This window comes from Centroberyx gerrardi, chromosome 9 (assembly GCF_048128805.1).
Source record: "Centroberyx gerrardi isolate f3 chromosome 9, fCenGer3.hap1.cur.20231027, whole genome shotgun sequence".
NCBI classification, from domain to species: domain Eukaryota; kingdom Metazoa; phylum Chordata; class Actinopteri; order Beryciformes; family Berycidae; genus Centroberyx; species Centroberyx gerrardi.
This window is the reverse complement of record NC_136005.1, coordinates 14870779-14884625: the sequence shown is the minus strand read 5'-3', so window position 1 is coordinate 14884625 and position 13847 is coordinate 14870779. Positions and strand designations below refer to the sequence as shown.

At 42.5% G+C, this 13847-nt stretch overlaps 1 protein-coding gene across 5 annotated transcripts; it reads right to left on the bottom strand.

Moving 5' to 3' along the window:
- Positions 1-119: 119 nt before the first annotated feature.
- Positions 120-12372, bottom strand: uap1 (UDP-N-acetylglucosamine pyrophosphorylase 1). Of its 5 annotated transcripts, none has more exons than XM_078285447.1 (12): positions 12281-12372; positions 11183-11484; positions 9656-9860; positions 8771-8946; positions 8460-8632; positions 4583-4776; positions 4255-4395; positions 2614-2802; positions 2273-2314; positions 1069-1135; positions 814-902; positions 120-783 (listed from the first exon to the last, which is right to left on the bottom strand). In XM_078285447.1, the coding sequence occupies exons 2-12, from the start codon at positions 11460-11462 to the stop codon at positions 687-689; spliced, it is 1653 nt and encodes a 550-aa protein (XP_078141573.1). In that variant the 5' UTR covers positions 11463-11484; positions 12281-12372; the 3' UTR covers positions 120-686. The 5 variants fall into 5 exon arrangements, with proteins under 5 accessions (XP_078141573.1, XP_071751863.1, XP_071751865.1 ...); XM_071895762.2 differs by having other exon boundaries at positions 120-779; XM_071895764.2 differs by having other exon boundaries at positions 120-902.
- Between the last annotated feature and the right edge of the window lie 1475 nt (positions 12373-13847).

Sequence of the window (13847 nt, the reverse complement as noted above, 5' to 3'; positions counted from 1 at the left end):
AATACCCGTTCTCACAAAACAAATGTTTCTGTGCACAAGTGTCTGCACACACACAATCACAACAAATAAATAGTCATGCATACACAGATGACTCAAACAGTATAGCTCTTCCAAGTAGGAAATTTCTTTAATAAAGATGATAGAAAAGAAATCATGGTGTCTCTTAAAGCTGAACAGTATCTTATTTTCACTGATTACAAGCAGAAAAGAAGCCGATATTATAAATACCCCCCACAGCCCGTACCATGTACCTTCATTACATGTTAGTAAGAAACATCTGTCTGATCATCTGATCTCGGTTCTATGTTGCAGCTATTTTATCCCCATGTATAAAAATCACTAGGTAAAATGAGTAGGTGGCCATTTCCACCTATACAGCATCTATCGGTACATATAAAAATAAGTCTCATAAGCAAAATAAATAGATGCGTCTGAAGACCGCTTCATCCAGTCGGCACAACAGGGATTTCGTCCTTCATCTCATGCTGTGTTCAAGTGCTCTTCAAAACAAATATGAACTACAAGAGTTAAGTATGACGTCGACATACAAAGCAAGCAAACTCGGCGCTAAAAATGTAAACAATACACTTCAGCTTCAGCCTTTCATTCATCTTGGACACGAGAGCCTCCTTTCATCAGTTATTTAAAAGAACACATGGACGCAGCATTATTGCACAGCGATGACATCACAGTTTCTCCCCACAAAAACTTGAGAGACGAAGGGAGGTTGATCTTTGGGCTGTCTCTCTCTCTCTCTTCCTTTCTCTCTCTCTCTCTCTCTCTCTCTTTCTTTCTCTCTCTCTCTCTTTCTACACTCCATTCTTCACCAGCTCATGGACTCCATTCTCGTCGATCATCAGCGTGGGGCGAAACTCTCGTCCCTTCACCAACTCTTCCAGACCCTGGAAAAAAAAAAAGAAGAAGGGATATTACATAATCAGGACATTGTTACCGGGCATCCAAGCTGATTGTTTCCACTCGATAGCTTCTATTAGTTCAAGGGTAGAAAACAGGAACAGAAAAAGCATCTGGAGTTTCCATTCAATGAGTCAAGCCCTGCCTCCTTACCTCTCCTCCGTAGGACACCAGCGGGGAAATCTCACATTTGATTGGCAGGTCTGTTCCGTCCTTCAGGCTGTGTTGAACGGGACGAGTTTAGGGAGGAACAGAAAAAAAAAAAAGAAACAGGATGAGTGATTGTCTCATGGAAAGACAGGGGGACAGCAGTTGAAAGAAGCAGCAGCTGTAAATCCTTGACCCAGCTGTTCTTCTACTGAGGCTTGTGATTAGAGTTCAAAGGCAAAGCATTAGGGCTTCATCATTCCCATACATGACCAGTGATTAGACCTCTGACCCAGAGAGACTTCCTCTAGAAGAAAACAGATGAATGAGAGGTAATGTGGTTGCAGCTCCGCCCAGTCCTTTGACTAACTGGGAGAACTTTCCACCATATTGCCATCACTCAACTTGTTTGTTTCTAGATATTGATTACAGACAAAAGACATTAATCACACAATAGTTGCTTCAGAAATACTGCTGAGCACTTCCGCCCACACAGCACACAACTATGTCATGTCAATAGTCTGAGAATGAAGGAAAAGTGATTGAGGAAGAGAACACAGAGCATTACTACAACTTATTACACCCTTTCAGAGCAATACAGCATGAATAACATTCATGGGTACCATGGGTACCCATGAATGTTATTGGATCGCATGCTCATTTAAGTCATTCTTAAACAAGCAGTGGATACTCAGTTGAATTTAAACAAGTAGAGTCAAAGGTAAACTGGCAAGCAACGGATCTGTAAAGATGAATGGTCTACCTCGTCTTCAACATCGGACACAGAAAATGATCAACAGGTGCATCATCTATTGCAGAGTCGTCATTGTTCGCAAAAAAAAAAAAAAAAAGCGTGCCTTGTGCATGCAATACATTCTGTGAATTAGTAGCGACCGTCTGAGGGGAAAACAGGTCATGACTGTATGTCATCTGACCTGGACTCTAAAGGGGACTGTGTCTCCCAGTAGTCTAAAACTGTGATCCTCACTTCACATCCTCATTTCCTTCATTGGCACTGACTGTAAAGAAATAGAAAACTGCCGGGCGATCGGGATTCACCCGTCCAGATTCTCTCCTCTGTTCAGTGAAAATGAAGGAAAGGGGAACGCAAGGATCGGAAGCAATGATATACTGTTGACACTAGTGAGCGAGAGTGAGAGAAAGCCAAAACCCCATCACCATGCACTCAGTACCACAGGGGGATAATTACTTTATGTTGCCATCATCTGTGACACTGCCTGCTGCTCCGTCTCTGGAAACATTACACGGGACACACAGGGGCAAGACCAAGCATGAGAGAGGGGGGAGTGAGAGTGTGAGGCTGAAAGAATTCAATGTCCATAAAAACAACAAGTAAAGCCAATACATACAGTATGTACACAGACAAAGTGTGAAGAGTGCTGGGAAAGGGGGATGGCTATGAGGAACCAGTGGGAACACAAACAGCCACTTCACTCAGCACACATGATGTTTGCGTGTTCATGCCGATGTGTGTGTGACGTGACGTGTGCCTCGTGTGTGATGTGACATGCAAAACATTGTGTGACTCACCTGGGTATGGCGGGCACACGTGTGCCGTTCTCGTCGATGAAGTGTCCCCCTGCGTTGAGGACCCAGCGGTGGTGCAGGGACATGAGGGCGTGTCTGGCGGTGCTGGGCGTGTCCTTACCGTCTTGGCTGTCTGCGTTCTTCAGGGGAGAGAACTCGTCCTCCCTCAGCACCTCATACACAACAAACGTCCTGTTGGAGACACACACAAACACATGAGCTCACACAACACACACACAGACAAACACGCAATGTGCTGACAAAGAACTGACATTGGTAGAGATCGGTATGACAACATTGCTTTTACTATTATGGAGGAAAATGGCACTTTTTGCCTTGAGCGGCCCAGTTGTTTGTTTGTCTGTCTATTTGACTTGGAACATACGGTCAGCATGAAGCTTTTACAGAAAACAACGCTGTATTTGTCATTCATCATTAAACTTCTGCTGCTGCTGTGAATATCTAAAATAAAATCAAGCATTGTTTTGTCTGCTTAACAATTAAAGAAAGCTATGTTCTTTGTGCATGCCGAGAACTATAATATGAATCAAATGCATCAGCTATGGTCAATATAACCAAGACAAGATACACATCAAGTGAAAGCCTACAGCTGGCACCAACAAAAGGGCACACTTACAAGTTAAAAATATGATCAGTTAATAAACGGGCTATAGAGAAGACGTCGGCATTTACAGGCTTTCATGAAACAACAGCCTACGATAAACAAATAAATGAGCTATACAGAAGTCGGCATCCAAACTTACTTACTCACACAAGTCCTACTTCACAAAATAATTAGTCAAAAATGATGCATCATACTGGATCCAGGCAAAATATGTATTATCTACATTAAGGCCGGTGAAACAACAACCACATGTGCGATGCCTATTTGAAACGTGTCTCTCATCCTCTTCCCGTTATTTGCTCACTGAACACACCCACAAACAGGCATAGAATAGAATAGAATAGAATAGATATTTTTTCAAAAACACCTAGTGCTGTGGCTGAAAAGTGAGTCAGCCCATCTGGATTCTGCCATAACTGCCAGACAGTCAGTCCGGGCGTGACGGTAATCCAGTTCCTTAGCAATAGCAATAAGCATTTGTCAGAATACATTGAACAAAACCGAGAAGGAAGCTGGCCATGTCTACTGCGTTTTTCCATCGGTCAATCAGCGCAGGAATCCTTTCATTAGATGTAAAGTTCTATTAGTAAGAGCGTGACTCAGAGGTGATGTCATGCAGCTCTGGAGGAGGAGGAGGAGTGAGGGGGAACAGCTCATAAACCTGCATCCTCTCGCAGAGCGCTTGGCAGGCCGAGGCTCCTGGACCTTGGAGCCACGGTAGTGCTGGTGGATGGGGATGGGGATGGGGATGGGGATCGGAAAAAGAGGTTGCGTAATGGATGGAAGGATGGATGGATGGGGGAATGGGTCAGATCGCAGGGAGGGAGGCCTGTCAAAAGAACATATGCAATCCAGCCACCTTTCAAATAGGGCCAACAAATACTCATTCCATTTGTCTTACTTTTATGCCTGAGCAAGCACCTCTCAGTTTATTAGAGGTGAGGTGCTGTCTGCTAATAGCACACACGCTAATGCCCTGTATGGAAAAAAAAACACAAAAAAAAAACACTGCAACTCACTTGGAGAACTGGAAGATGTCAAAGACAAACTTTTCCATTTTAATCCCGTTTGGTTTCTCTGGTTTGATTAGCCGTCCCTGTGTGTCCACATATGGGATCTTCTTCTGGGCCACATGGTGCTGCAGCTGAGGCTCGTACTTCCTGATGGAGACAGAAAGAAAGAGGAAAGAAAGAGAGGAAACTGGTTGCTCGCTGCATATTTATAGTTTACGTTTACTTCGTCGCAAAAAGACAAATAATCAAATTCCCAGGAAAAAGAGAAAGTGTGTAAAAAGCCTAAAAGCCTTTTTAGTGTAAAGTATATTTGTTCAGTGTCTATCAGCCTTACTGTACTATGTCTTTGAGGAAGGACGAGGTGAAGAAGTGATTGGCTACGTTTCCCGCGTTGAACATCAGTCGGCCGTCGGCGCTGCGCTTCTCAGCGGTTGTCAGGGTGATCTCACTGTATTCCACCACCTGATAACGGCCGTCGACCTTGCACACCACACCCACCGCCTCTGTCGGGTTGGTTTTCTCCACCACCTGTAAAACATTTTTTTTGGTACAATGTCATTTCAAGAAGTAAAACCTTATAAACCAGAGATTGCTCATTTTGATGGTGGTGATGACCAAAAAACCTTTAGCAACCTTTAGTACCAATGTGTATGAAAAGCAACATTTATAATCACTGTCAAACCTTTCAAAAGACCTTGGCTAACGTTCAGAAAGTCATAATGAATCTAGTAAAATAGGATTTGTGTCAGTGCGGTCTTGAAAACAGATAAATAGCAGCAGTAGCTTCCGTGTCCCTCCAGCGGAGAGGAACACAAGATAATAAAGGTGTCTTTAAAAAAATAAAATACTGAAAGTACATGAGAATTGCAGATCCACGCTTAAGAAAGATTAAAAAAGAAGAAAATAAGAAAGTTTAAAGTCTCTTTCTATTACTAGAAATACAGGCAAATTGATCCGGGAGTTGGAATTAGGATTAGGACGAGCTGTTTTTAATTACCGCAAAAGGTCACTGCAGGTCTACTTCGTGTGCTTGATAAGAAAACTAATCTATCAATAGAGTTACTTTCCATCAGGCCGTGCTAGTTATACTAAGGTAAGATTCAAAAACTGCTATGAACGGATGGGATTTGCACGAGAGAGTGTATTCCACTTTGTATATCCAGCAAGTTAAGTCTGCACTGAATGAAAAAAAAACCCTCTCCCCATCTGTTGGTTCCTAATGATAGAGTGTAGTCCTGATGAGGGGGTTGGTGAAAGAGGAGGGGGAGGGGGGGGTGAAGCCACATGAACTGTAGCGGAGCTCAGTAATTTATGATGGGAGGGTGGGTCTCTGCTCTCCTCTGATCCGACCGTCCCTGCTCCACCGCACCACTCATAATGTCAAGCAGGAGTGGGTTCTGGATGATCTTCAGTTCCACACAGTTAAATATTTCATTTCACTTTGATTCTATAGCAGTTGGAAAATATAATATACTCAGCATGCTAAAATTTGTTTCTGTGTGGTATTGCAAAGAACTGGCAAGCTTAGACAAGGTCAGTGTGAGTCGGCTCGTTGCTTCAGGTTCATGCCCCTGGCACAATCTGCAAATAGTGTTTTCAACTTTATCTCCACCCATCGATGACTGCCATCATTGACCAACCAGATTCAAACTTTATTCAAAAATGCAGACTTAGACTTATCTTTACCAACAAACCAGACTGCATCACAAAATTGTTACATTTTGTAACAGGAATTTCCAATCGCAATGTGAACTTATTGCAAGGAACCGAACTAAAAGCAAAGTTCATATATATAGACAACCCCCCCCCCCAAAAAAAAAAAAAAAAAAAAAAAAAAAAAACACGCACACAGAAAAAACTTTTGTTTTCAGAATACTCCATAAAGTTATGGTTGAATTTGAGGAGGAATCAAACCATATACACTGGATTTACGTCCTAGCCTCTGATGATCAAAATAATTCATAATTTATGTGATTTCTTTATGGATGCCCTTAATGGAATTAAGGGAAAATTCACAAAAAAGTTAAGTGCCATAAAAGAAACAGTCTACCCTGCCTGGATGAACAGTTATGGAGCCTTATGAAGAAAAGAGATTTTGCCCTAAGAGTACCAGCAGGAGGATTTTCCAGGATCTGCGAGACAAAGTTGTGAGTGAATTAAGGAAATCTAAAGCCACTTTTTAGCCACCTTAGGCATAATACTATTCCATTCAATACAAGGTAACCACATTTGGCCAAATGGCCTTCTCAGTTAAAGCGTGGCACATGTGGAATACGTTACTGATCAATATCAGACAATGCAGTACCTTGGCAAGCTTCCCAGCAAATGTTTTGCTTACGCAAAAACAATCATGTGACCATTAGATATATTATAGATATCCCTGGCACATTTTTAAAGTTTCATGTTGTGAATTGTGATTGTTGAACAATACACACAGAAGTACTTCTTTTAAATATTGCTTTTATATTGTAGAAAAAATGAATGTATTGATACATTTCTAATGCTTTCTGTTTTTGGTCTCTTCTTTCTGTTTTTGTGGCCTGTGGCCCAGGGACCACATGGAAATTAGCTTGCATCAGCTTATCAGCTGGTGCAGTGCTTTGTTATGCATGGTCCTTGTCTATTAAATAAATAAATAAACACGTGAGAGAGGCTGAATGAACACAGACATGTTCTGGTAAGAATTAATAAGCACTTTAACAATCAAGGACAAAACTGACAAAAACTGACTAAGCAGGATTTAAGCTACACATGCAGATCCAGATTCCTAAACTCACTCCCAGCTGACAGACCTGTTTTTTGTGAAGTGGGTCCCTGCAATTTTGAGCATGTGTGTGTGTGTGTGTTCCTGTTTGTACAGCTCAGAATGGTGTCTCCTCTTTGCTGTGCTGATGCATATTACAAAGTATCCATATGAAAATGGAAGGTTTGAGAAAAGAAGAAAAACCCAGTTTAATTGTTAAATAAATAACTGCCTTGCCCTGCCGCAGCAGTTTAAGATGTGCCATAAAGGCAATTTATTTGCTCAGAGAAACCAGTTAAGTTTCCTATTCAACCACTGTACCCTGCTAAACTTTTTTTTCTCCTCCTTGAAGTAAAAGTACACTCTGTCCAAAGCAATTGTTTAGGAAAAAGGGGGAATCTATACATCAGACTCATGTTATCTGACACCAGGAGGCAAAGTGGGCCAACATTCCCTGGCTGAGGAGAGACTCTGGGCAGAGATTTTAAGTGACAAACCAAACCCAGATTCTGCATCGAAAGCCGCCAAGCCTTTGTCTCTTGTCCATCAATTAACTAGGTTAATATAAAGTTATTTCGAGGCGAGTGACTGAATACATTGTCTGCCTAAAGGGGAAAATCTTCACATTTCCTAGAAAGCTTTATTGAATTTTATGCACAAAACTGCAGTTGATACGCCCATCATGGAACTGAACGTTCCAATAGGAAACAAAACGGCCGACATCCCCACCCAGTGGTGCGTTACAGTAAGTGCAGTTGTCTAGAAAGTGTGTTGACAGCACACTGACCACACCTATTCATTCAAACACAATATTCACACACACCCAAAATATCTAAAACAATATCTGACACACAACAGGACGTCCTGACCAGACCGGATCATTCAGCCCTCATGGCTCGATTCACAGTGTAGTTTGTTCACTTGCATATAAAGCTCACATACACTTCAATATTGTAATATGACTGGGATGAAAAACTCTTGACCCCGTTTGATAAGCTATCATCTTTGCATACACGCATCCTTGCAATAATATCATTACTTCCTGGTGTGATGAAATTACAACTCTGGGCTCATATCAGTGTCACAGCTGCACACAACTGAGGGATCGTCATCATCGAATCATTTTATGACAGGAACGGCAGAGCTACTGCTGAACCTGCTGCTGCTTCAGCCTTAAAATCTGGCATGTGATTGGGGAGAAAGCACAGGACCTTTTTTAATGCCAGGTCACAAAAAGTAACAATTCAAAAGCAACATTAAGATCTCTGAAATTGTATTTAAGTTGTGTTTTAGATATAGTTTTTGACTGTATCTAACATATCTAAGCCTAAAACTAAGATAATTCAGTTTAAGATATATTAATAATTCAACTTTCAACAAGACGAGAGAGAGAGAGAGAGAGAGAGAGAGAGAGAGAGAGAGCGAGAGAGAGAAGAAGTAAGAGAGAAGAGCCGTGAGATTGACTCACCTTCGCTCCACAATCCGCTCCCTTCTGCACACAGAAACCAACAAAGGCCGGGTCGGCCACTTTGACCAGGATGTTGTCTACACAGTAGACATGGATGAACCCGATCCCCCTCCGCTCCATGTCATCCATGATGCCCTGGTTCCCCAGCGCTCTGTAAAGGCCCCCATTGCCATCTGACACACAAACACACACACACACACACACACACACACACTTGAAATACAAGAACTCCATTTGGCGAGTACAGTAAAGTCGGATATTCACACACCAAACTGCATTGTCAATGGAGCCAAAAACCGGAGCGAGCTTACCAGGCGCCATGGAGAGCTTGCCTTTGCTCTCCAGGATGATCTTGCCGTTGTAGTCCATGGCTGGCAGCATGCCTTGCTGGAAGAAGATGACGTTGTTCTTGCTCAAGCCGAAATAGTTATACCGTGAGAAGAACTCCTTGGTGGAGTCCATAGTCCTGCCACTGGTCATGATGTACCTGAAGGGAACACAGGAGCAATCTGTTGTTGATTCATGTGTCGTTTGTTCGCCTGCATTTCTGTAATTCTTTATCATTTGACTGAAGTGTGCAAATGTATGAATGTGAAGAAGGGAGCTGGTGAAAAAGAGCATGCAAACTCAGGAAAACCCTTCAATAAACTCTTCACATGCTAGAGAACTTATTCTTCAATACCTATTTTCAAGAACTCCACTGACAACATAACTGACATCACCAAAGCCCGAGAGATATAAAGTAAAAGTATATGACAGACAATAAAAACATAACAATTTCCTTTATATAATTAGATATCATCCCATTTTTTTTTTTACATAATCTCCAGTAACCGTAAGCCCAAACAACCCTGTCCTGAGTAGTTAATGCACTCCACTGCCTTCCTGGCATCTCCATCTTTAAAATGTTCTGAGCACCCTTAGATCTAATCCACAGGGAACTTTAATCCCCTTCCCGGAGAACAACTTCCTTGATTGAGGTTTCTCTCATGCTGGCAGTGATTTGAACCAGTTAATCATCACACAGACAAAACTGGGACACGATGGTTGTACTCCTCATCAAAAATTCAGCCAAGATTTGGTGCCTGTCTACGTTTCAGATTCCGCTGATAGGCGCACAAGCCAAAAAGGCATTAGTGTTTACTTCCTAAATAACCCTCTATAGTGTAATTTTACCTTTAGCCAAGAAGCCTTACCAGGGAATACAGCACTTGATCTTGTGCTTCTGCTCAGCCAGCTGTTGCAGCTTCAGGATGCGTTCAGCCTGGGTCTGAAAGAGCGTTTTGTGGGAGGGCAGCCCCACGTCGTACATGCCTTTGGGGTAAGAGACCCCCAGCCTGGTCCCCTGGCCCCCGGCCAGCAGCAGGACGGCCACTTTACTCTGAGAGATGCACTGCAGACCTACGGGAGCACAGAGCACGAGATTTTATCACAAACAGCAGGGTTCAGATTAGATTGCTTTAGAATATGTGTTGTAAAAAACTGTATTTTAGATAGTGAAACACATCTAGGTGCACATATTCTTACGCTGATACAAGATGCAGATTTAGTAGCATAATATCTAATCTCTTATGATGTCCAGAGTGCGTTCTTATTGCCTTTGGAAAGACGCCTAAGATAAACAAACAAACGAGACCTCACCAAACCTTTTATGACTAGACCTACAGGACTTTGGCAATGTGGCATAATACATTAGCACACTGACTCACTGAGATGAAATCTAATAGCCCTAACCCAAGTTTGATAACTTTATTATGGTTGACTCTAGTTTATCTTAAATAAACTGCTGCTACGTGACCTAAAGTGCAACGCTCTGTGTGCCAAAAGACAGAATACCAGTGGACTGGGTGGGTCTGATAGACTTTGACTAACCCCCCCCTTCACCCACCCTAGTGCACCCTCCCACGCCTGTGCGTAAGTCCCGACAGAGCAGAGTGACCTCATCAGTGAGGGTCAAGCAGCACCTCTATTTACGTCAGCCCCAAAACCAAAACCAGATGCGGTCGTCTTCCCTCGGGCTAAAACTTCTTAAACAACCCCGCTAAACGGTCAGAGCCCCCGCTGCGGGGGGGATTGCGCAAAAGCATAATGAATAAGGCAAGTTGACTCGTTCATATGACACATCTATGCAGGAGGCTGGAACTGGTAATGGTTTGAATTCATACAACACACAGCAGGCTAATAGGCTGCTCTCAACAGCCCATAATTTAGGTGGGCTGTATACTTTCTCAATAAACTACTACAATAAACCATTACATAAGGTTTTATTAAAAAGACTGCTTGTGTGCGCCTACTTCTTGAAATCGGCCATCCAAAAATGTCAACAATACACTAATCTGGAAGCCCACTTTCCCATTTCAGCGTCACAACATCTGGGTTGCCATGTAATGTTTTAACCCCCTCTAGGGCTTCCATTTGTCCCCATCTGATCCCGGTTAATCCTTCCTCTCCCCTCAGCTGCAGGCTATCAGTTGCACATTTGAAGTCGGTCAACACACACAGACATAATTGCGTGGCTTGGTTTCGGTCTTTCTGGAGGAAATTGCCTTTGCAGTAACTAGGTGAGTGTCGTTTAACAACTGTCCACACATTCTCTCCTGCTTTATAACAAATACAGTGAACCCAATAAAACCCAATAATACCAGAAATGTCTCTCCTTTTTGCTTCCTTATAGCATGTAGTATCCCAGTCAAATAAAGATGTAAATTTTAGGATTCAATCACCTGCTTCCTCCCAGTCTTTGAGGCTGTCCCTGTCCCTCGTGACGCTGCCCAGCACCTCTCTGGGCACCGGCTCCATGCGGGCGTCCATCTTCTCGTGCTTGCTGCTGCTGGACGTCTCCATGGCGCTCTTGAAGAATCCGTTTATCTCCTGGAAGTCCATGGGCTCCAGGTCGAGGGTCACGCTGGCCTGCTCCTCGGGGCTCAGCTCGCCCCAGAACTGCAGGAGGTGAGACTGGCCGGCTTCAGCCAGCCTCTGGACAAGTCTGCTGCTTGGCTCCATGATCACCGGGGCTTTCAGTTTACTCTGTCAAAATGAAACCACACAACCGCAAAAAGACAGATGAACAACTGTGATGAGTGATGATTGATAGACTACAGTTAACAGCTTGACAACATGAAGAAGCATTGTTGGGCAATTACCAGCATTCACATTCAGGGATGGAATTGTAAAGTAAACCTTCACTGAAAGTAATTACTGGAGGGCTTATTGCTCTCTTTGTTTGAGCCCACACCCAGAAACAGTGGCTTGCTGGACAAGAAATTCATTACATTACATGAGGTGATCTCACAGCATCTGAATGGGATGCTGTAACCTACGCCCATCAGTCGCCTCCTCATAGATTTACATGGAATTTGATGTCTGTCAAATATAAACATGATTTAACTCTGATTCGTGGTTTAAATGTTGTTAAGTTTCTGACTTGATGTTACTATCCGGCTGCTGGACGTCTTGACAGCTCAAAATAGTATCCTGTCACCCTGAATCATCATCCTAAAACACCTTATGGGTGCCTCTCTCTCTTCACTTGTAGCACGGCAGCATTAGCAGGATGGGATGAGACAGACTGGTGTTACTAAACTCAACTATTCGCAATAAACGTGCTTATAGTGTAAAGTATTTGTCAAGCAATGCAGCTAGTTGCTATCTCCAGCAGAAGCAGCACACGAGTGACAAGCGGCAACCACTAATGCCAATACAAGCATTTATTTACCCGGCTAACGATGGAATAAATACATTTTATGCCGTAGTTGCCTAAAAAAAAAAAACAAGATATAAAGGTAATATGAGTGAAATAGTAAAAGCTCACCTTTCACTACCGCCTTCCTTGGCTTTATGAGCATTAATGCCTGTCGCTATGTTGAGTTTCTAGTGCTGGACACGGAGCCTCCTCCTCCCCGGACTACACCTCCTGGTTCGTCACGTTTGACGTGGCAGTAGCGGCGCGAGGGGACGGCCAGGCTCACACACACACACACACACACACACACACACACACACACAAGGAGGAGACACTGACGTCACCACTGAGCGCGCTCCTCCGGTTAGCAGAAGTGCTGCGTTCAGGTGCTGCTCGTAAATTTTGCCAGTGAATTTTGTATTTTTTGTATAAAAATTTGACTCAATTTTCAGTTGAGTTCTATTTTCGATTTTAAATTAGAAAATTTAACTGAAAAATAGTCGTAAATATTCAAGTGATGGGGACAACCTTGGGCACAGACAAGAACTATTAAAATTGTTGAATTTGTAGTTCACTGTTCAAAGTCTAATGTATGGTTGGAGAAAGCTAAAAACTATCACAATCACATCACCAGACATGGGCTTGTAGCAGCAAGACCTCAAAAGACCAATTGTGCGCAGTGGGAGGAGTTTGAGATTACCTAAGGGAAAGGTAACATCAGCCCTGCGGTCAGAAATTCTTGTCATTTTCCATACAGTCCAAAGCCTAAGAGAGGCCGTCTTCATGCTAATAAAATATAACTTGTGCACACAACATGCTATTGTGTAATCCTTAGAGCCAGAGCAACTGCACCAACCACTTCCCTGAGAAGTGATGTTGCAAAACTTCTGATCAATACAAATCCTTGCAACTGATCGACTCTACCATTCCTCAAGCAGTCATTACCCTTGTCAAATGTTTTTTAGTATCAGTAACACCTTGCATTGCAAGTGTTGTCAGCAGTCATGCAATGCTGACATCAGTTACAAAGTTTGCCATGCTCTGCTCACCAAAATGTGCAAAAAGTACAAAAGAAAAAACGTTTTGATACGTTTGTCTGCTAGTATTTGAATAGTTCATGTGCGTTTGTCATAATTACGATATTTCTGTCAGCACTTGAAGGCAGCATTAGCAGTATTACCAATATTACAGATGAGCTTCATGATGGGTGGCTATTCTTTATCAATTGTTTTTGCACTCATTGATTTAGCTAACTTACTAGTTTAGATTGATTAATTGTTTGCACAACTAAATTATAAACAGAAATAAGAGAGAAAAATCAAATATGTGAGACAGAGAAATCTCACGAGGCTTTTAAAAACATCTCACCTCAGAAGAAAGATGACAAAGACACAACAAAACTAGATAACTGAGACTACATGACAACAAACCCCAAGACGGATGATAACAATAGGCTATAATACCAACAAAATGCATAAAAGTCAACTACATGAACTGAACTCACAGGGAAAGTGGGTGAGAGTGTTGTAAGCACTATGTGGGTGTTCAGAAAGAGAAAGAGAGAGCATTTATGTGTTGCTGAGGGAAAACAATCAGTTTCAGTAATTTCAGTAAATTACAGATTCAGTAATATTCATGATGAAAACAAACTGCTATGCTATAATAATCTGTACACCAATCTAACATGATATGGATTATGTGGAACT

Bases quoted from the DNA above. Each gene is read 5' to 3' on its own strand.
- uap1 (XM_071895762.2), bottom strand. From the start codon at position 11,462: ATGGAGCCAAGCAGCAGACTTGTCCAGAGGCTGGCTGAAGCCGGCCAG. The intron at 9,861-11,182 runs GTGATTGAATCC...GTGCTCCCGTAG, and splicing joins CAAAGACTGGGAGGAAGCAG to GTCTGCAGTGCATCTCTCAG. The intron at 780-813 runs GTAGAAAGAGAG...AGAAAGAGAGAG, and splicing joins GAGCTGGTGAAGAATGGAGT to AGAGAGAGAGAGAGAGAAAG.